The following is a 20,677-nucleotide window of genomic DNA, read 5'->3' as shown; positions in this document are numbered from 1 at the left end:
TTGTTTTTGTATAGTCACATTAAAAAATCCAACAGAAAACACTCAAAGTCCTAGAAATTTGTTATTAGTCAAGATGTTTATATACTCTTCCCCTGAAGATTAAATAAATTATTTTTAAAAGGGTCAGAGGCTTTATTTGCAATAAAATAGTGAATTCCAAATAGAACGCTTCAGTGTTAAAAACACATGCACAAAAAAAATCAATGTTCAGGGTGTTAATGATTTGTGATTGTAATTTTCACTCACTTAATTGTCTCTTGGATTTTTTTTCTGTGTAAGTCCTAAGTTTGTGAGGATAGCAAATCTTTCCTAATATATTCCACACTGCATAAGTAAGCAAGGCTGTAACAGCTGTGATCATTTCTCTGGAGATGCATGTGACCTTCAGCATCAAGAAGAAAAGCAAAAATGGCTCTATACTGCCTGTAGGCCTTCCCCCTCCTTCTGAGGCTGCCAACTATTAAACCAGAGACTATGTAGGCCACTGACAGGTGGGGATCTGGTAATTTCAACAGCACCTTTTCAGATCTTTGTATCACCTTGCACTGGCCGTTTTTCCTTCACATAAGAGTTCTTCACTGCTTTATCTGTTTTAGAGCTGCTTTGCATCACTGGACCCAGCTTAATGGATGGGAGTCAAACTATATGATTTTGTTCCAAGCAAATATGCAGGTGATAGCTCATAAAGGAAGGTTTACGAGCTAAATTTAGTACCATGGGATCTTGAATTTACTGCCTCTGAGAAGGCTCCATGTCAAATCTTTTCAGCTGACAATCTTGAAATGTTTCTGACTCACTGTCCATCCTATAAACTTAGTCTGGAAAGGCAAGATGATGTATCTACTTTTCATAAACATCTGAAATAGGTGTAGCCTCATTGCTGTAAATGAGGCTAATCTGTTTGCATTGTTGTATCTGATGTTGTAAGTTTGTCGACATTATATTTGCATGCATTTTAGGAACTTGGAAACAGCAGGGAAAAACAGATGCTTCTGTATTAGACTGCTTTTGTTCCCCTTTTTGCTCAAAGTAGACCTATGGTTGTCTTACACCTGGAGGCTGTTCTCCATGTAACAGTACACTAAATTCCTTTGGCTCATGCATCTCAGTCACTTGGAGGGCTGTTGCAGAAGATATAAAAATGGTACAGCCAGAACATCCTTCCCTTCTCCGGTTGCCAGGCTCCTGGGAGGCGTAGCCAGCCCTGTGGTTAAAAAGGTTAAGAGGAATGGGAGCTGGAACATGATACTGATTTTAATAACGACTCTAGGAGACTGAACAGATGTACAGACCATTATGCTTGACTTTACTGGGCAAACTGAACAACTTTAAAAAAAATAAAAAAAAGAATTGGTAGGCACATGGGTGTGTTTCGCAGAGGAATCACTGCTGCTTTTGCAGATGTCACATTTCACAAACCCATTCAGAGTTCCTCGAAGGATTCAATGAGCATGAAGATAAGGGTGATCTAGTTGATACTGCTGGTGCTACAGCTCTAAACTAAGCCCCATTTCTTTATCAGTAGAGTTACTCTAGAAATACACCATTCATGAGCACTGTGGCTACAGGTTTTAGGAATTAGCAATTTTTAGAGCTGTCTCCTACCATCTTAACCCAAGCTGTGGAATCTCTTGGACTACTAAAATGTTAATTCCTAGACCTACAATGGATTGTGTGTAAATGGAGTGCTTCTTGCATGCAGAGCCATGGAACTGAGAAACTGAACAGAATAGAGATATTGTAGATTTGGACTGTGTAGTGTTGAAATAAAATACATGGTATAACATAATGGACGTCATCCTCAGATGCCACATATGCGCTCTATTTAGCGTCCTCACAAGGGCCTTGCGTAAGACTGCTTCTTAAATCTCAGGAGTATTTATTTTCATGGTATCTCACACAGAGAATGCACAAATTTTTTTTAATAGTTTTTATTAGCACATGTAACTGCCAAGATTCGATTCTAGGTTTGAACACCAACAGATGGACCTAATTTTTTCATTCAGATGAAACAACAAACTGTCATCATTTATTGTATGCTTGATTAATGTGCTTTGGTGTTGTCTTGATAACTTGAAGCAGTGGCTTTTCCTTTCATAACAACACATTTTGTAATATATTTCCTTTTTGTCTCAGATACAGACTTGGCTCTGGTCATCGGTGCAAATGACACAGTAAACTCAGCAGCACAGGAAGATCCCAGTTCTATTATCACTAGCATGCCAATACTGGAACTCTGGAAAGCAAAAAAAAAAGGTACCAATTGATAGAGTTCAGTACAGTGTTAGTTATGACGTTAACTTCTCACAAGAAAAGTGCCAACATAGAGAGATAAACAAGAAATGTCTTTTCTAAATTGGTGCCTCAAGATGAATATACATAGGCGTGTTTAACTGAAAATGGCTACTGCCTATATGGAGAGGGCAGAACTTTGCAGGGGCCTAGAAAAAGAAATCCTGGCCATTTCCATAGGACCATCCATATGTTGGTACAGCTACAGTATTGCATGTTACCTTGCTTGCTTGAATCTACTGTTAGTTTTCATAGACTTCAAAAGGTTCAAGATTTCTTCTTACCCCATTATATTTTTTCAATGGATTCTCCTTTTAAAATGAGCAAAGTCAGTTAGGCTATGCCTATATTAGAGATTATTCTGCATTTAAGAGTTTGGCAGTATAGTTTTGTTGGCAAATTCCCTGGCAGCTGCTTCAAGCATTGATTTTAAACCAGTCCCCCAGATAAAGTAAGCCATATTCAAGGAAAAGTGGAAGCTTTTGGCAATGTAAAGGTTTTGATGTTATATTTTTTGCCAACACAGTCATGATAGAAAAGAATGCAAGCATTTTTGTACTCTTAGCTGATATAGGTATGCAGATCGAAGCTAATATTCTAAATGCACTTAGACATGTGTGAGGTTAAAAGAGGAAGTAGTGCAATCCAACGGCTTCAAGTAGACTGAGGTGCTTTACGTGATGTTTCTGAAAATTGAAACTGTATCAAGTTGCTTCATTGTCTGCTGTAAATATGAAAAAAATCAACTCTGCAGCATTGATTTGGCCCAAAGGAAGCCTGTGAACAAAGAAAGCTAGATAGAATGTTTCAGTTGCGTAGACTTATCACTAGAAAATACAGGTTCAGGTCAGCTGGAATTCATGCTGCATTTGGCAAACAATTTAGTCATGAAACTGAAGCCCCCAAAATAATTTTTGAAAGAAATAAAACATTTATGATGATCTTGAAATACAGAATTTTTATTTAGCATTAGCAACAACATTTGAAATTAAGTCTGTAGTTTCAGCTTGAGCAAACTTTTTTGCTGGAACCCAAAGTATTGTTCTTCTGTAGAAAAGACACTAAGGATACTTTTTAGACTTAGAAAGAGTATGATTCTGTTCAACTCATTAGCATCTGTCTCCAAAGCAAATAGTTTCAGAAATAGTACTAAAGCAGACCTTTAGGCTGTGAAGGTGACATTCGAGTATGGTTTAAATAAAAGACTCACTGATTACATGAGATACTTCAAAATGGAGTGCACCCTAGGAATGTTTTTTATAATTCAATTTTTAATTGAGTAGAAGTAAGGTTTTCTATACAGAAACCAGCCTAACTCATTATGATGAAAGCCTCAAGAGCCCTAAGGTATGTTTAAAACCAGGACTTGTAGACATTAAGAGATATAGACGTTAATATGACTAGAGATATATCCAATCATTGTTGACAGCATGTCTGTTGAAGATGATACTGACACATAAAATGTCACAAAAAATGAAAAGTCCATGTTACTTACCTCACAGACAACTTGTTTTATTAAAGTTACATGTTATTCCAGATCATATGCACAAAAATGTATTCTCACAGAGTAAAGGCCAGGTCTTATCTCACTTTGGTAGGACAGAAGGTATATTATAAAATTTACAGTTACTTTAATAGGTTTACATGCTGCTGTTTGTAATAATTACATTGAAATAGAGTAAATGCTAGCATTAACTGGGGAATTTATAAACTAATTGCATAGTATTAATTAAAAAAATCAGAGAAACATTAACTCTGGTTTGATTATTTTATTGTCCAGTAAGTAATCAAAAGACAGCAAAGAAAACATCACGTTGCATTATATATAATATGAATTTTCCATCAAGGGTCATATATGTGCATGTCCACTGTAGGTGTTCATGCACGCAATTACTTGAGGCAAACGTATTTTCCTTAGTACCAGGGTGGGTGCGCTCTTGCTCCTTTCTCCTCTTCTCTGTTAAACAAATGGTGGAGCACGATCCATGGCATTTCCTCTGTGCGGGTGAGTCAGAATTTCTGTGTAGTTCAACACTCTCTAAATTTCTTTGCAGTTTTACTCTTTTAATTGTTTTGGAATTACCTGTTTACCCCTTTGGCCTCTTTTGGCATGCCCTGTTAAGCCTGGATGGATGTGCTTAATGTGATTTTTTTTTTTTTTTTTTTTTACACAAATCTAATACTTCAGTGCTGCTTGGAGGTGTAAAGAAAATGTGATACTCTACGAGACAAGAGTAGGGAACTACACTAGGCTCACTACCAGTGATATTCAGAATGGTGAAAATGTGTGAAATGTTTGTTTTTCCAGGGTACTGTTTGGAGGGATAATACAGCACTTGTGCTGGATAGTGCATCCACACTTAACAAATGAATTCCTAGTCAAACTACTCATCTGTGTACATTAACAGCCTCAGCTACATGCCTGTATCTAATTAAAGTATACATTTGCTCTGTACATGTAACAGTTTATTCTTTAATTTTGTAAACTCTGATACCACACTTATTTTCTTTGTCTTTATGTTCCCTAAGACAGAAACAGCATAGGAGAAAATCTTTGGCTTCTGTCCTAATGCATTTATCGCTAGGAGGGAGGTATATATTTATTGATATTTACACATGTACATATACTTCTGTATAGCTTTTCTATCCCTATTGGAAACTTTTACCATCAGAACCTTTGAAGTAATAATACTCAGCCTTTAGATTTCATGCTGAGTTCAACTGGCTTATGGGCCCAGCTTCATATGTGGAGACATGTTATTCAGAGGCAGAAATTAACTTTACAGGTAAGGGAAGTGAAGCACACAGGATCATAGGTCAAGTAGGACTCAATCTTGGGTATACTGGTGTGGAGCATTCTCTTCTGTTCACTCTTCTGTGGTAGGTTTCTAAACATCCTATTGCAACACCAGCGGTCTGAAAAGTCAGCAGTAAAATCATAGTTTATTTGAATGTGATAACACCACCAGTATTGCTAAAGTTAGACAAAAATTTCCATTTTCAGTGAGGTGAAAATACAAAGTCTGTTTTGCATTAGAGAAGTAGTTCCCACCTCTTGCTGTGGGACTCAAGAACTATTTGAATTTTTTTTTCTGGCAGGTAGTGGTGAAGAAACCACACCACTCTGAGTGTTTTTTTTAAAGTTCAATGTGATAGACTACTTTCAAAATTCTACAGCATCTGATTTCCTTTCAGAATCCATAAAATGGCAGCAATGTGTTATCTTTCCCAACAAGTGAAGAGGAAGAATGTTGTTAATTTTTCATATAAACACTTACTTTGAATGTTGGTATTACTAAGTGTCACCAGTCAAAATCAACGTTCTTACTAATGACAGCATTGGAATTTTACTAAAATAATGTCTCGAGACAAGAGACAACAGTTCAGGAATTATGTTGAGTTGTTCAGTACCTTAATGGGTGACCTCATATTCTGGTATCAATAGATCAGCATCTTACTGCCACATGAGCTTTTCATCTTAGTGGGAAAGCTTTCCTGTTTTAACTTTGCTGCAGTCACTGTTAAGTTTTGTCGCAAAACAACTTTGAATTCAGCTGATGCACAGCTTTTTGGAATACTCTGAGATACAAGTTAATAGTGCCTGGGAGTTTATTAACTGCATTACAGTAAATGATGGGAAACTAATAGAAAGTTTCCCCCCTCCTTATTTTGTTATTTTCAAAGATAGGGATAGGTGGAATGGATTTTTCACATCACATTACATTTTATTATAAGTATGCTATGACCACCACTTATGAAGATAGACTGATTTCTAAAGCATTCAGACAAAATACTAAAACTCAGTGCAAGCGAAAAGCAAGAACAGATTGCTACATTACTCTGCAATTGGGCCTGAAGAAGCCCATGTGGAAAACCAGATGGACTCAAACTGAAAAAAAATTGCAAGAAGCAGTAGCAAAGGATTTAAATCAGGTGAGGTTACAAGTGCTTTGGAAGGTTCTGCTGTAGATTCCAAGTTGCTACCTCTTTTCAATCTCAATGTATCTTTACCCCATGCACTGACATGACCCTTTATTCAACCTAGGCTTGGATGACATTTGTGCTACCTTCCAGGAAAGGAATTGTTTTTTGCAGCTCCCTCTCTTATTCATTTTGAGAAAAGGATTAAATACTCCCTCTGACCAAGCACACAGGCATGCTAAAGTGAAGCCACTTCACGCTCCTGGCCAAACAAAGAACAAAAATACCCACAATAAGCAAAAGCAGATGGCTTCAGTGGCAGGAAATGACTGAGCCAGACTGCAGGTAAAATGGTTCTCTGAACACATCGCGGAGGTTTGTAATGACAGGTTCTTTGTTATCTGGGGCCTCCCCACAGGAGACCAGATGTCTTCTGTTGTGAAAGGAGATAGATAGAGATGCTCTTCCTTTTCCTCCCCCTTTAACTTATGGCTGTTTAAGTTACTGCTAATGGAAGTAGAAGCCTGTTTTCCCCCTTGCTCTCTGATGTTTGTGGAAACAGAAGAGATAGTTAGTGAAGGGGTATTCTGATACGAAAGAAAAGGCCCAGAACTGGCCTTTACCTCCCCATGACCCTCATTTTAAAGAACAGGGAGGTCAGTGCTGCTAATTGCACTTGAAAGGATTAACCACTTGATTGCTTTCATTTGGTGGAACAAAATTATTCTTCAGTCTCAAAGCTGGAAAAATGTATCAGTGGTATTGAGACATTTTCAGTGTGAGGTGGGTGACTTGGTTGGTTTGGCTTCTTATACCAGTACTGAAATTAAATAGAAGAATTAAATATTTTTGGAGGGGAGAGCAGGAGATGGGACAGGAGAGGGAACTACATCTGCTGCTCAGACAGAACAGATTTGCAGCAGAAGTGACAAAAACCTCCTTCCTGCCCTCATAAAAGGTTATCACAGGAATATCAACAGACCATAATTAATTACAGATATTAGATGTGCCTCTGTCACTTGGTATAAGAATGACTCTTGCATTACACTGAGGTTGCACTGGAAGAAAAAGAATCTGAACTCAATTCCTGGACACAGTGTTCCAGATCTAACATCTTTTCTGTATGTTGATTTCACCTGAGAATTAAAATTAATTTACTTTTGGAATAGATTCTTAATGCCCATTGTTCAAATAAAGTAAAGTATACAAAACTTAAATTTGGAAACCATTTTTAACCATATGAAACTATTTTCCAAAAGTAACAAAGAACAGCTTATATAAGCTTTTATCTGACCTCTGCTTCTTAAATAAAAAAACATGTTTTCAGGGAAATGTGTCTTGGAAGTAAACCCCCCCCGCCCCGATTTTTCTCTCTGGTTCTTGTAAAACATTAGGTCAGTGGGTTCATTTTATTTTTGTTTGTTTAAAGTGGGTGAAAGTTTCCTTCTCAAGCTATTATACTTGTGCGATTTTTAAAAAAATATTACAACAATCTTTGTTTAAGAAATACAAGAACAGATGGAAATGTCAAAAGACTATCAAAATTCATACCAAAGGAAATAGCATTAATCATTGTAAAAAGCCAAAATAACCTCTGAATAGCAATAAGAACCAAATGAGTAAGAAATGTGTTGTTTCAATAGCACTGAGACATGACTACTGATTTTTCTCATTGCCTGCAACATGAACTTAATATATATGTATATTTAAAAATGGTCTTTCCCATTCTGACTTCAAGCCTGTATTTCTCGTAGTGCTGTTATAGTTCATGCACACTTCATGTGCACTCATGTAACTTAACTACCATTTCTTTTTGCAAATGGAGGAGATGTGTTTTGGTGGTCCACTGAAATGCATTTTTATATGCATTCACTTGTGCAGATAAGCATACAAATCTGAAGATAAGTATGACTTGCAGAGAGAATGTATTTGTATCTTGTGTTTTAAGCAATATTAACTTTGGTTTCAGTATCTTGAAGCATTAAAAAACATAGCACAAATCAGTTGTTTGAGCCTGTATGGATTGCTGTGTAAGCGTAAAAAGATTTTCTTGAAGTATTTTTCAAGGCACTGTTTCTCTGTTCACCAGGGTGTGGGAGTGCCCTCCTGGAGAGTAGGCTACAGGTGATAATTTAGGCAGATTTTTTGAGGAAAATATACAACAAAAACTTTGGAATTTTTGTTTAAAAAATAACCTATTAATTTTTCAGTCTGTGTCACTTTGACAAGATTTAGTTTTTTTCTTAAGTAACACACTTCTGAGAATATTCAGAAATATTTATCCATCTTATATCGTACCTCTAATGAAACATTTTTTCTTACTTAAGACTATAATTTTTACCAACGTGAATTCTTCTGGCAGAACATCCTAGTATGATAAAAATATATTTGTATAACTGCTTGTGAAGATATAGCTTAAGTCTATTACCTCTGCTAGCATTAGCTGTACTGGTATAGCTTGGCAAAGTCACACTTGTATAATTATATTCACATGTGATGACTCTGCCAGCAGTGCTACACATACCAGCAAAAATTTCATCAGCATAGACAAAGTCTTATTTATGCTGTTCAAATTTGCACTATTACTACAAAAGAAAAAACACAGCAGATTCATAGTCTGCCTAATTTAAGGAAGTCTTATCAGAAATCTTGTGGTCGGAACCACCATCTTCCCTATTTCTTGTCTCTGCAAATTACTTTCTCTTAGGTCCTGCAAAAAGATCTGCACTTTCAGACAACTCCTACAGTGCAATGAGCCCCTTCTGCTGCTTAGAATACAAGTATGTGGCATCTACAAAATTTTACTGTCTATGATATGCCATGGTGACATTTGTTAAGTTAGTGTTCATCAAAATAATAATGATATTATATAATAATAAACACTTAACTAAATTAATTTGTTTGAAAAAGTCTAAAATTATCCAAGAAGTTGAAAATAATCTTAATATAACAGTACGTGAATGGTACTGTAGAAATCATGCACTGTATAATGATGTTTAAAGAGATCGCTCTTTTCTATTACTAGGACAATTTTCCAGAATTAGTCTTGAAAGTACATAATTTATATTCTATTCACTTAATATGGTCTTTCATTTTGTATTGGTGCCTCCCCCCCAGTAAGTACCATCCTAATAATTTCAGTAAGCTTTTGACGTCATGAAAGTGAAATCAGTATTACTGGGTAAAACACAAAGAAAACACCTGAAACAAAGTATTAATAATAATAAAAAGCTAGCATGCTAATTCCTTTTTGCAGTTAGAGATCACTCCTTATGGCAAGAGGGGCCAAGTCCTCCAATCCCCACCTCAGGAAATACTCACTGTGATGAGCATATCAGGTCTGTAGGTTCAAACACAGCAATATTTAGCAAAGCATAACTGTTTTCAAGTAAGTAATTCTAATCACACCGCTCATCTGAGTAGTTCTACAAGCTCAAGTGTGTAGGACATGAGGTCTGCAGCTTACTTTTGGACAAACACTGTAGCCATTATTAAGAGTACAATCTATTTCCAGATTTCAGTTAGATAAAAATAGTTACGTTTGTGCAGTTTATCATTACAAAAGAAACAAAATAAAATGTAGTGTTACTTACCTATAGACAGACATCTTACTCTTTTCCTGCACAACACTTGGCATTTTTAATCAATGTGTACATAAAAGAAAAGAAAAAAAGCAGATTATCATATTGTCCTTTGTAGTTCTCTTTCAAAATCTCCTGATGATAGTCCACAAGGAAATAATAAATTGCTTCTATTGTGGAAAGGTATGTATCTGGCTTTCCCTTCTGATGACGCCAAAAGCAAGTCTTCCTTGTCTTCAACTCAATTTGCAGCAACCCTGTCAAGAAAAAAAGACTACATAGATTAGACAATGTGGATTGGTGGATGGGATGCCAAACAAGTCTTTAGTTTTATTTTCTGACTTTGCTGGTAGCCTGCTAGATGCCTGCATGCAAATAATTTCTCGTACCTCTGTTTTTCACCTGTAAAATGGAAGCAATAATTTTATCCTCCTTTGTGGACCACTTTGATGAAAAAGTGCTGTAAGTTCTAGGTTACAATCCTCATATTTGCAATTAAAACTTACAGGTTATCCTTTCATTCATACAGCCTCACAGCCCGCAGTAAACAGCAGGGTCTCTTCAGATGGGAAGAGTGAAAACCACATCTACAAGGACTCATCAATGTTCATAAAATGATTAATAAACTTCATCTTTTGTAAAGCTAATAACTTTCAAGTATAAAACAGAATCACTCAGACTGTTATTTTTGCTGAACTGAGGAAGATGTGCTACGAGCCAGACACTTTTCATTTATGCTTGTTAAGTAACTGGGATTACTCAGGAGTAAGTATGACAGAATCTGGTCATTAATTTTATTAGAAACTAAAAGCATTCCTGCTTGAGATGAAAGAAAGAAATTTGGTCTCTGTATGGCACATGAAAATCTTATCTACTATAGTCTCTGTAACTGTTTTATTATTCAGATGAATTTTAAACATGTATCTTGGTTTTTATGTTCCTTAAGATGCACAAACTACTCAAATTAAAACCACCTTAATGTGTAATCACTTTGTAAACAGGATGGACAGTTAGATTGTAAAGAGTAGCGTATACACCTGTCAATAATACCAGGATCAGGTTGTAAAATTATCTTTTTGTAAATGTTAAAATCAGATACTATGTGTGTGTCATGGGAATGGTTTATTACAAGTAACAGTATGCATAACAATATGGTTTAAGAATTGTTTGGAAGTTATGGACAGAGAAGTTTGGACAGAGAAGTTTCAGTAAGGTCCAAATTCAGGAGTGCAAACTGGCCTATAGCCCAGCACTTGTAATTCCATACTTTTTACCTTCAAACTGCATTTAATTCTTTCTAGTGTAACTGCGAGATGGATTTGTTTGCTTTGCAGTTAGTAATGTATGATATCTTGCATAGTAAGAGAAACCTCTCCTATGGCGTTTTTAAAAAAAACCTGAACAACAGGAGATTCCATCACTGAATTTAAATGTTACTGTTCGCATTTCGGAATCAAAAATTCAAAATAACGTAGTTGAGTTATTACTTCTAATAATCCTATACGTGTGTATTCAAAATAGTAATAGGAAACTGCATTAAGCTTGTTTCCCTCGAGAGGTTTCAATACTTGAATTCTCAGCCCTAACCAAAGTGAAAACTTTCATCAAATTCAGCAATGTTTCCACCTTAACAACAGTGAACTAAATTTAGGGGATGATTCCTCCAATGTAAACTCCCACCTATTTGTGGTTTGAATACAAACAAAAGTTCATTGAAGGCAAGACCACTGACACTACTGCGCTTACCACAAATGCAGGATCAGTTAATTGCAAACATAGAATTTTAGGAGTTTTTTAACACAAATTAGAGGGAGTTAAGGGTTACAGTTTACTGAGCATGTTTGTCATCTGTAGTGTATCTGTATGTATACAGCCAAAGGCGATATTTTATTACAAATACTGATTGTTCATATGAAAGCTTACAATAGGAAATCAAGATGTTGGTTTTGCTTTTTTAGGATCCAGATACTTTGAGCTCATTAGAAATAAACATTTCTATGAATCTGAGATCAAGTGAAATGGAAATACAGCTAGCTTTTAAATCTGCTTAGGTAATGTAACCGAATTTCCCTTACAGAAGTTATTCTCCTGTATATGTGTCTTATAGCAGACAATACCTTTCAGAGAGATCTCCCACCTTTCCTTAAGCCTCCATTTTTTTCCTGATATGCTACATCCTATTATCACAGCATAGTCCCTGTGTTCTCTCCACACGTATATAATGATCATATGCTCAAACCTGTAGGATCCTATATTAATCATGTTTGGTCACTCATGTTACATTGAAGAGAGATTCTAAGTTCTTATCAACAAGATGTATGTAAGTTGTAAAGTTTACACACATGCTGAAGCCTGTTGTTTACTCTGAGCCTTCCATCACCTCTTCATCCCTATAGTTTGTATAGTGAACTGGGAGATCCACTACTTCAAGAAATACTAGTGTTGAAAACTTTTAAGTAATGAGTAATTATGGTTTGCACCTATGGTAGCTAGTACGAGTCTAAGCTCTTACTAAAGTGCCTATTGTTATTTTAATGATCCTGTTACTTTCCTAAAGAGGTAGCAGCTTGAAAATGCTATTTCGGGCAGGAATTCTGCTCCTTTCCTAATCTTTTAGATTCCCAAGGTTTATGAGTAACTTAGATTTAGGCTGAGGAAGAAGGGGTTTACATACCTTGGATTCACCTTGCCTCTGCTATGGCCCCCTGAATCATGTCAGCAAATATTATTTTAGAAAGAATGTGGAAACTCATGACAGAACTCCCACTTTTTCTTTGCATCACACCCCTGAGCGTGATTTTTTGAGGCAAGAAGAAAGATGAAAATATGAGGACAAGAGATTTGTCAGAAAAAGAGGATGAGGGGAGTTTGCCTCGGAGAACATCAACTTACTGCTCTCAAATATCCTAGCTGTGCCTAAGCAAAGGCTACCATTTTCTTGCAGAAATGAAAGCAAGCACAGAAACTTTAAAAACAAGCCCCGCCCCCCCCAAGCAGATGTATGATTCAGCCTCGTACAAGAGAATAGATAAGCTAATAAAGATGTTTGGCTAATACAAAGTGGATCAAACTTACAGGAAACAATACCAAAGCAATCTGTTTCTTTATTGGCAACATCAACATGGTGGTTAAGCTTCATCGCTCATATGAGAAAGTAATCGTTAACATTAGATGCAACCGTTTCCTTTCTGATCTAGTGATCACTTTTAATAAGTAATCAATCCTAGACACCACCAACTTTCAAATATTTCCTCAACACAACTGATTTAGTTTTGCTTTCTAAAGATATATTACACCACTTTTCCAAGAAGATATAGAAGTATTTTTTGGTCCAAGTTTTCTAGGCTTTTTTTTTTTTAAGATTGATGTACTCATTTGCTTTCTCTTGCAGTACAATTAGCTAGATTCACTCTACATACATAAATGCAGGCTTACAAAACACAAGGTTTTTCTTTACATTTTCATGGCTTTATTAATGTTTCCATCCAGTATTTCTTGTAACTTAATCTTTCTGAATAACTACGGCAATTGCTTTTTATTTGGAATTATGAACACTCCTTTTTGAACTTTAACATATGAGGAATATTTGTTGGATGATGACTTCATTTGTAGTTGAACTGAAAAATGACAACAGTTCTCTGTTTTTCATGTGTGTACAACATAAAAATTTCATCAGTTTATGCCTAAGGAAACTCTGCCCCTTAGAAGGGGCAAGTCTTAGATCTGCAATCTTAGAAGTCAAAACTGCAATCTCTAGGAGGAGTACTAATGCAACTTACATCCTTTATGACAGGCACTAAGGAAAGAAATGAATGCATGGGTTGTGCACACTGTTATACCTGCTGTATGGAGGGTAAAATTCTCCCCTGGGTGTGAATAAGAGAGACTGACTTGCATGACACTAGTCACACCTTACAGCAATCCTGAAAGGTGCTCAGGGAAACAGAGGACTGGAATACAACTGGAACAGAGATGAGGGTCTAGAAAGGAGGGTAGAGTCCACCAGATCAGCATTCACATGGGGTAACTGGAAACCATTCCCTAAGAGCTCCAAAGTACCACCAATCACGAATTTTTAACTGATATACTGCATAAGCTTCCACAGAAATCTTCAGTTCCCCTGGCTGCCTATTACTTTTCTTAAATTCATCCTTTTAAAATAAGTTCCAAATGCTTTACAGTAACTTGCAACATGCAATTACTCTAATCTTTACAGTAATACTTCAACTTATTTGATAGAGTATGTTTTGTGTTAAACTAAATACTTAGTAACAGGATTTTCATTAGCCAATACGTTATACTAACATGTAGGATTCTTTAATAAACTGACTAGACAGCAAGGCAACATTCATCTTGCGTGTAGGAAGTCTGTGAAATTCCTTGTAGGGTCCAGTGTAAAGCAGGCACTAGTAAGCAGTGCCTAATATATTATATATAAACTTGATAGCCTGCCTCCCAGTTAAGTGCACCTTTTTCACTAATGAAAGATTTTCAAACTCCTATGTATCTCAAAGGAAGTGGAATGCTATTGCTAAATTGTTTTATCTTTTGTGATTTTATTTAGAATACTTAAATGTAAACTTCTTGTAATGAACCTAAGACAAAAAACCTTTGCAGAATTACAAGTGTTTGCTTTCAGAGATGGAAAGGTGTGGAGGGCAAGGAGGCATTCCCCTTTTGTCTGGAAAATAGCGAGGTCATTGAAATGACCATGAAACAAAGAACTTCACTAGAAAAAGAAACCAAGTCATGACATACTTGCGCTGTATCTCCTAGATCCTTCGTTCACCTTCTAGTGGCCTGTCTGCCACTAGCGTGTACAAAAATGCTCCTCTGGGTCTCCTGAAAAAGCAGATAGCCACCTGCAAGGGAAATCTTTCTGGCTTCCTTCAGCGGTCATTCAAACTACTGTTCTTCTATTGTCTGACATGACAGCTTCCATTCTGTGAGATTGAGGAAATTTGTTCCAACAGAGAAGTAGGAGAAATAAAGGTACATGCTTTCTTAATACTAGTCTTACCATTTTGCAAAACAAATTATATGACACGAAAAGTAATGGAGTCTTTGGCTCAGGAAGTCTGCTACAGCACTGAAATAGGCTATTGAATCTTTCATGTATACTCAGATATAGGGTTAGGTATACACTTACGTCATGCTCAGGTCTGTTACATAGACATATTTCCCTTAATCGTTTCTGTAGCAATAACATCTCAATATCAACTTTTTTTTTTTTTACCTTGAAGTCGTTCATCAGTTATTATTTTGTTAGTTTGATTCCAGGTACTGTCAATAAATATTATCTTCTTCAGTCTAGTGCCTTCACTCCTGTTGCTTGAGATGCATTCATTTATATTTTTCTCTTCTTCTTTAGGTTCTATTTTTGCTCGCTTAAGAAATGGCTCTCTGGAACAGTCATCGTCATCATCACAAACACTTTTCTTAGTGTACTTTTGGAGATGGAAAGCAATATCTTTTACTGAAACTGAATTGGGGCCCGGAAATATAAGTGCTATCTAAATGAAGAAAAGAAAGAAATCTGAGCGTCAACAAAATCTAATAAAACACCAGGAATTGTTTCATTAAAGAACAGAAATTTTCTATTCCCACCCACATACATTTAAGTCAGGACAAGGCAAAAAAGTATCTCTTAAAAAATATTCTATTGTCTAAAAGGATAAAAGACTATGTTAAAATAATGAATAAAGATACTCATTAAAGATCTTTAACTAAATGTCACCTCCGTGCCTCTAATACCAACTCTAATACTTCTGTAAAAAAAAGTTTTTTCAGCCAAGACAATGGCATCAGCCCTGAGGAAGTTCAAATTTCGCTTGTCATTGCAGCATACCAGGCAGGAAGGCCATAAAGAATAATTTCTAATTTAATTCACAAATTTTAGATCAGAAGAAGTAATCTCTTCTGCTGTTGTATCTATTGCAGGTCCCACAAATACCTTGCATGAAAAAGACCAGTGATGGCCTTATTTAGTATTTTTTCAGTAGCTTATTACAGCATTCAGAATCTGTGACTTGGAAAGCCTGGACAATACGAAGTTACTGCAATCTCTTCCCACTTCCCTATTGTTCTTTCTGCTTTTTTTCAGCTTTCTGCTTTTTTTCAGCTTCCTGCCTCTTTGCCACCTATGCTTTCTTTGATGGCTCATTCCTTGAAGAAAATAACATCTCTATGAGATATGTATATTATCCTCTTCTTCATCTAGTCAAACAATAATGAAAGTGTTAATTATGACATCAAATGTGTAAATATTAGATTTCAGATTAATCATACCATTTAAATGAGCATATAAATTCAAGTTCACAGCTCGCTTTTTTCAGGCTCTGTACTGACTGTGATAGACAACAGTTGCATTTTAGTAGGTTTTCTCTGTAATAGTGACTTAAAATTTTTAAGGAAGTTTAAATACTGCAGCTGCTGAATATGATGAGCACAACACCTAACTACTGTTTAACTTACTGTAAGTTGAATACTTTCATATGTTTGGGCAAAATATTTCTTATGGTACGCAATGCATCAAATTATCCATTATCTAAGGTGGTGAACATAGGAAATTCAAGGTGGTTAGATAGTGCTACAGTTTTTCTAAGCTTTGGAGGACAGTCCGTAACCACTGTACACTTGTAGGACCGAGCTCTGAGAGAGCGCAAGATGGAGTGGACTGGATTAATAGAACAGTGCTTTCCTCCCGCTCCCGCCCAGCAGTGCAGTACCACTGTAGGCGGAAGTACAGAAGATACCTCTGCATCTCCCCAGCACAAAGCCTAGCTATCTATATAGAATTTCTTACTTCGTGCCTTTTTTCCTCATATTCTGGAATGCAAGGGTATTTATAAATTGTAACATCATCAGGTGCCAGGAGCTTAGCATGCACAGCGGTGCTTTTGCCATCTGTTTCATTTGGGTGTTTAATAATGTCAATCTTCAAAGGTAACTACAGTAAGAAAGAAAAAAAAAAGAAATAAGCAATATTTATGATTGTATATACAGATACAAAAATTTGTACAAAAATTTACGCAAAATCCAGGAGAAATCCCTATAGGCATGTAATTAACACATATTTAACATTTTTGACAATGTTTTTGTTTTAAGAGGTTTAGAACTAAACTAGAGACAAGTGACAAGAAGCACCTGTTGCATTCTCTCAGTTCATGTAAATACCTAAGTATGCAATGAATGCAATTTGCAATGCTGCAAAACCTCTAGAAATAGTATCAATAAGGTAAATAAGATGTGGTCTTAATTTGAGCAATATAATGGTCCTAAATATGAATACTTATCTGTATTAGATATTCACCCTATTCCAAAAATGGCCATTTCAATGAAAATACACCTAAATCCACTAGGTCAAATTTCCAAAGTACTTCTAAAGTATTTTCATAATGCTTTCAAACTACAGAGTGTCTTCAAAATGCATTTTAGTTCCTAGGTGATTTTGCAAAATGTCTCAGTCTGATGGTTTCTCCAAGTATTTTCGCTGAAAGGCATTACGCTTTTTATTCTTTATTTATATTTCAAGAGTGGTTATCTGAATTATACAGTCATGATATTTAGGGATGCCTTTTACCTTACATTTTATGTAAAATTCACTCTTGGTTATGGACAAATCATATTTTTGGTTCACAATATACTCTGTTCTGGCCAGAGTTCTTAGCAACTGAAGAATGAAGGTAAGAGCACTGTAAAGAAACTTTTAAGAACTAAGTGAAAACATAGTCATTTGCATGAGAAGCTGAGTGACTTCAGCTTATCTTCTCATCTAGCAGACACATAAATGTTTATGTGAGGACTGGAATATTGTCAGTGTTTGTACACGTAATTGTCAAATAAGAACAATAATTTTATCTTACTGTAGTTTATTCATACTTATAGATGTGTTAAAGATGAACGTCCATAAAGAATGAATCAGAAGAGAAATGGTCACAGACAGACTGTTCTCTGTCCCCAGTAACTAAAAGGCACAAGAATATTATAAAAAATCCATAAGAAATATTAACCTTCACAGTCGGAATTTCTTTGGTAGGGACAGTTTCAACAGGAACAAAGCATGTATAACAATAAAACATCCTTGAACTACTGCATCGGGGGCATTTTGATCTCCCACTCTTTTTTGCCTTTTCAAGTACTTCCTGCGATGCTAACTGTAATTGTTGAAGTGGGTTATCTTGAAACGATGATGGAGTCTGCAATTCTAGACTTTCCAAACATTCAGTATTTCTTTTTGGTCCTTGAGAGTTTTCTTCATTTAAAAGTGTAGATGAATTTAAAGACATGGTTAGCTGAAACAGACAATATGTTGTAGCTGTTAAATAAAAATCCAATATACTATGAACTAATTTATTGGAAATTATTCTGTATGATCCTATTTAGCAAAAAATGCTCATCAAAGAAGGTATTTCCTATAACAGAAAGAATAATAAAATCATCTGATTCAGTTGTTATAGCACCAAGAACTCCAAACAGATTTCAGGAGAGCATGAGATAAACAGCTAGAAAGAACTTGAGATCTGTATCCTTAATGTACATGTATGCCCATTCATCATTTTACTAAGATAAGTTATCCCACTCAACTTGTGCAGAATTATATTTTTTTCTGTTGGTAGGATCAGTGTCTAAAAGCTTGTGAAAACACTGGTAGACACTATTTACCTGGATTAGCAGTCCCATTAGTCTTCAGCATGACTACTGACAATGAATTAAATGTCTACAGGACAGAAATCCATAAGAGAAAAGTTAATTGTACAAATTTAGATCTCCATCCTAAAATTTATTGTGTGTGGGCAAATCAAACCACCTGAATGAAATCCCTGTTGACAGAACTTTGTGAGATAAAAGAAATCTTCCAGGAGCAAGGCTTGAGGCTGAAAAATTAGTCTCAAGAGCTAAAACACGGCTTTGGTGCTCCATGTACCAGATAGTAAGTGTGACCCAGTCTAGACTCATTCTGCAAGTCTGTATTTATTTAGTAACATTGATGGATTTTTTTCAGGCTTTCTTCAGGACAGATGTTGTCCCACCCTCTGCAGGTAGCATAAAATTTTCACTGTGTACTCTGAGTAATGTATCAGAAACATGACTGTATGCCCATACCTGATCCAGACAGAATTAGTACTGCTGTGTGCAGAGGTTCATAGTCAGTTTTAGTGAAACCCTTTTGACTAGATCACTCAGGGTCCTCTCTGGTCTTCAAAGCAGGCCACAGTCAGGAGCCTGCACAGCCTGCAGTATTTATAAACTGCCTTTTGCACTCTGTGCTGCATCACTTAAAATGAAAAAATACTTTCTCAGTATTTACTTTCAGCTAATTTAGGTTTACTTTTTCATGTCAGGGATCACACTTGTGAAATGATGTAACAAAACAGTCATGTTTAACAAAAACAAACAAAATTAAGTATTTAAATAAAACCAAGTGTAATTTAATTGAAAAATAACAAAACCAAAACACTGAGCTAACTTTCAAATAAAAATTTAAAATTAGTGGCAGAAAAATTAGTTGTTGTTTTCTGGTAAAATTAAATACTCGTGCACGCTATGATACCTTCCCCTCCCCCACCAAGCAGCTCTAACTTTTGAAAGGTCAGGGATGTCCATTCAAATAAACACAAAATCTAATATGCATACAAATTTTATAGTGCAATTTGCTTTTAAATATCTCTGAGATAAAGCAAATATACCCTACTTCTCAGACTAACCTGTACTATTATCAAGTTTCCTCAAGAAGCAAAGAGGGCGAGAGGCCCTGTAATTTGACATGCATTCCCAGCCTGCAAACTGATTCTTTTCAGTATAATGCCTTACGGCACTGTGGTGTTCAACTATGACACCCCGAAGCACTTTCATTATTGATACTGACAAGAGATAGGCTGCTCTAATGGCACAGGAAAACCTTTGTGGTCTCAAAATAATAGCTGTTCACAAAGTTACAGCAGTATACATACAGTATACTTTAAAAAAAAAAAAAAAGACGGCAATAGAGTTTACACAACTTTTAAGATCCAAATCTCAATCCAGACACAAAATTTTAAGACTGTAAATAACAACTCCATCTACACCTAATCTCCAAAACCCAGATAAATCACTGCCGCTGGAGGGTACCCTCCACATTCCAACTGCAATTCTAAGGCAACTTAAAATCTCAGTCAGGACATAGGGGTTTTGTGTAAAGTTCACGGAGTGCCAGAAAGCACGCTCATCTCGGTTACTGCCGTGTGCTCACTCATCTCTGCTCGCCAACGTCTGCTGAGCGATGTGGAAGCACCACGGTTAGGGCTCAGCTTGCAGCGGTAACAGCCGCCGAGGACGCCGCAGACACCCTCAACGGCGAGCGAAGGGGAGTGCGCGGTCTGGCAATTTACAGGACTGGGACTTTCTTGCCACAGAAAGTCCCAGAGCAGCATAAAGCAGGCTGTAGGAAACGCAACGGAACCGAGGGGCACAGACCTTTGCTGTTGTGATATCTCACGGAAAACAACAAAGCAGTTGTTCTGCCTAGGCATGACTGAACGGCCCCTGTCACCGCAGGGACACCAAGGCCTCCGAGGGCGGAAAGCCGCCTCCTACGGCGGGCCGGCCTAGCCGGCGGCCACGGCGGCGCTCTGGGGTCGCCCCCCACCGCGGAGAGAGCTGCCAGGCCGCCCCGCGCACGGCCCCGAGGCCCCGCCACCCCCGTCGCGGCCGCCTGCACCTCACGGGCCGCGGGGCTGCCAGAGATGCGCTGCCTCCGCGCCGTGCTCCCTCCTCTCTCCTTCCCCCCACCCCCCGTGGCTTCGACGCCCTCGCGGTGGGGCGGGGAGCTCCGCACCGCTCCGTTCCTCACCCGAGCAAGCCCCACTCCTCACCCGCTCCCTCGGCTCCAGCCCCTCCGCGGG

The 20,677-nt window shown here is 37.0% G+C and overlaps 1 protein-coding gene and 1 pseudogene across 3 annotated transcripts; one reads left to right on the top strand and one right to left on the bottom strand.

The window, feature by feature from the left end:
- Window positions 1–2,267, top strand: part of LOC127020727 (NAD(P) transhydrogenase, mitochondrial-like) — a 17,352-nt pseudogene extending 15,085 nt beyond the window's left edge.
- Window positions 1,950–20,677, bottom strand: DTWD1 (DTW domain containing 1). 3 transcript variants are annotated; one of them, XM_050903130.1, is made up of 6 exons: window positions 20,626–20,677; window positions 17,807–18,088; window positions 16,600–16,743; window positions 15,031–15,307; window positions 9,807–10,051; window positions 1,950–2,236 (listed from the first exon to the last, which is right to left on the bottom strand). In XM_050903130.1, the coding sequence occupies exons 2-5, from the start codon at window positions 18,080–18,082 to the stop codon at window positions 9,822–9,824; spliced, it is 927 nt and encodes a 308-aa protein (XP_050759087.1). In that variant the 5' UTR covers window positions 18,083–18,088; window positions 20,626–20,677; the 3' UTR covers window positions 1,950–2,236; window positions 9,807–9,821. The 3 variants fall into 3 exon arrangements, with proteins under 3 accessions (XP_050759087.1, XP_050759085.1, XP_050759086.1); XM_050903128.1 differs by lacking the exon at window positions 1,950–2,236 and adding an exon at window positions 4,463–5,208; XM_050903129.1 differs by lacking the exons at window positions 1,950–2,236; window positions 20,626–20,677 and adding exons at window positions 4,463–5,208; window positions 20,250–20,267.

The sequence above is a fragment of the Gymnogyps californianus genome, chromosome 11 (assembly GCF_018139145.2).
Source record: "Gymnogyps californianus isolate 813 chromosome 11, ASM1813914v2, whole genome shotgun sequence".
Taxonomy (NCBI): Eukaryota; Metazoa; Chordata; class Aves; order Accipitriformes; family Cathartidae; genus Gymnogyps; species Gymnogyps californianus.
The sequence above is the reverse complement of the archived record's forward strand: the minus strand, read 5'-3'. Positions and strand labels throughout refer to the sequence as shown.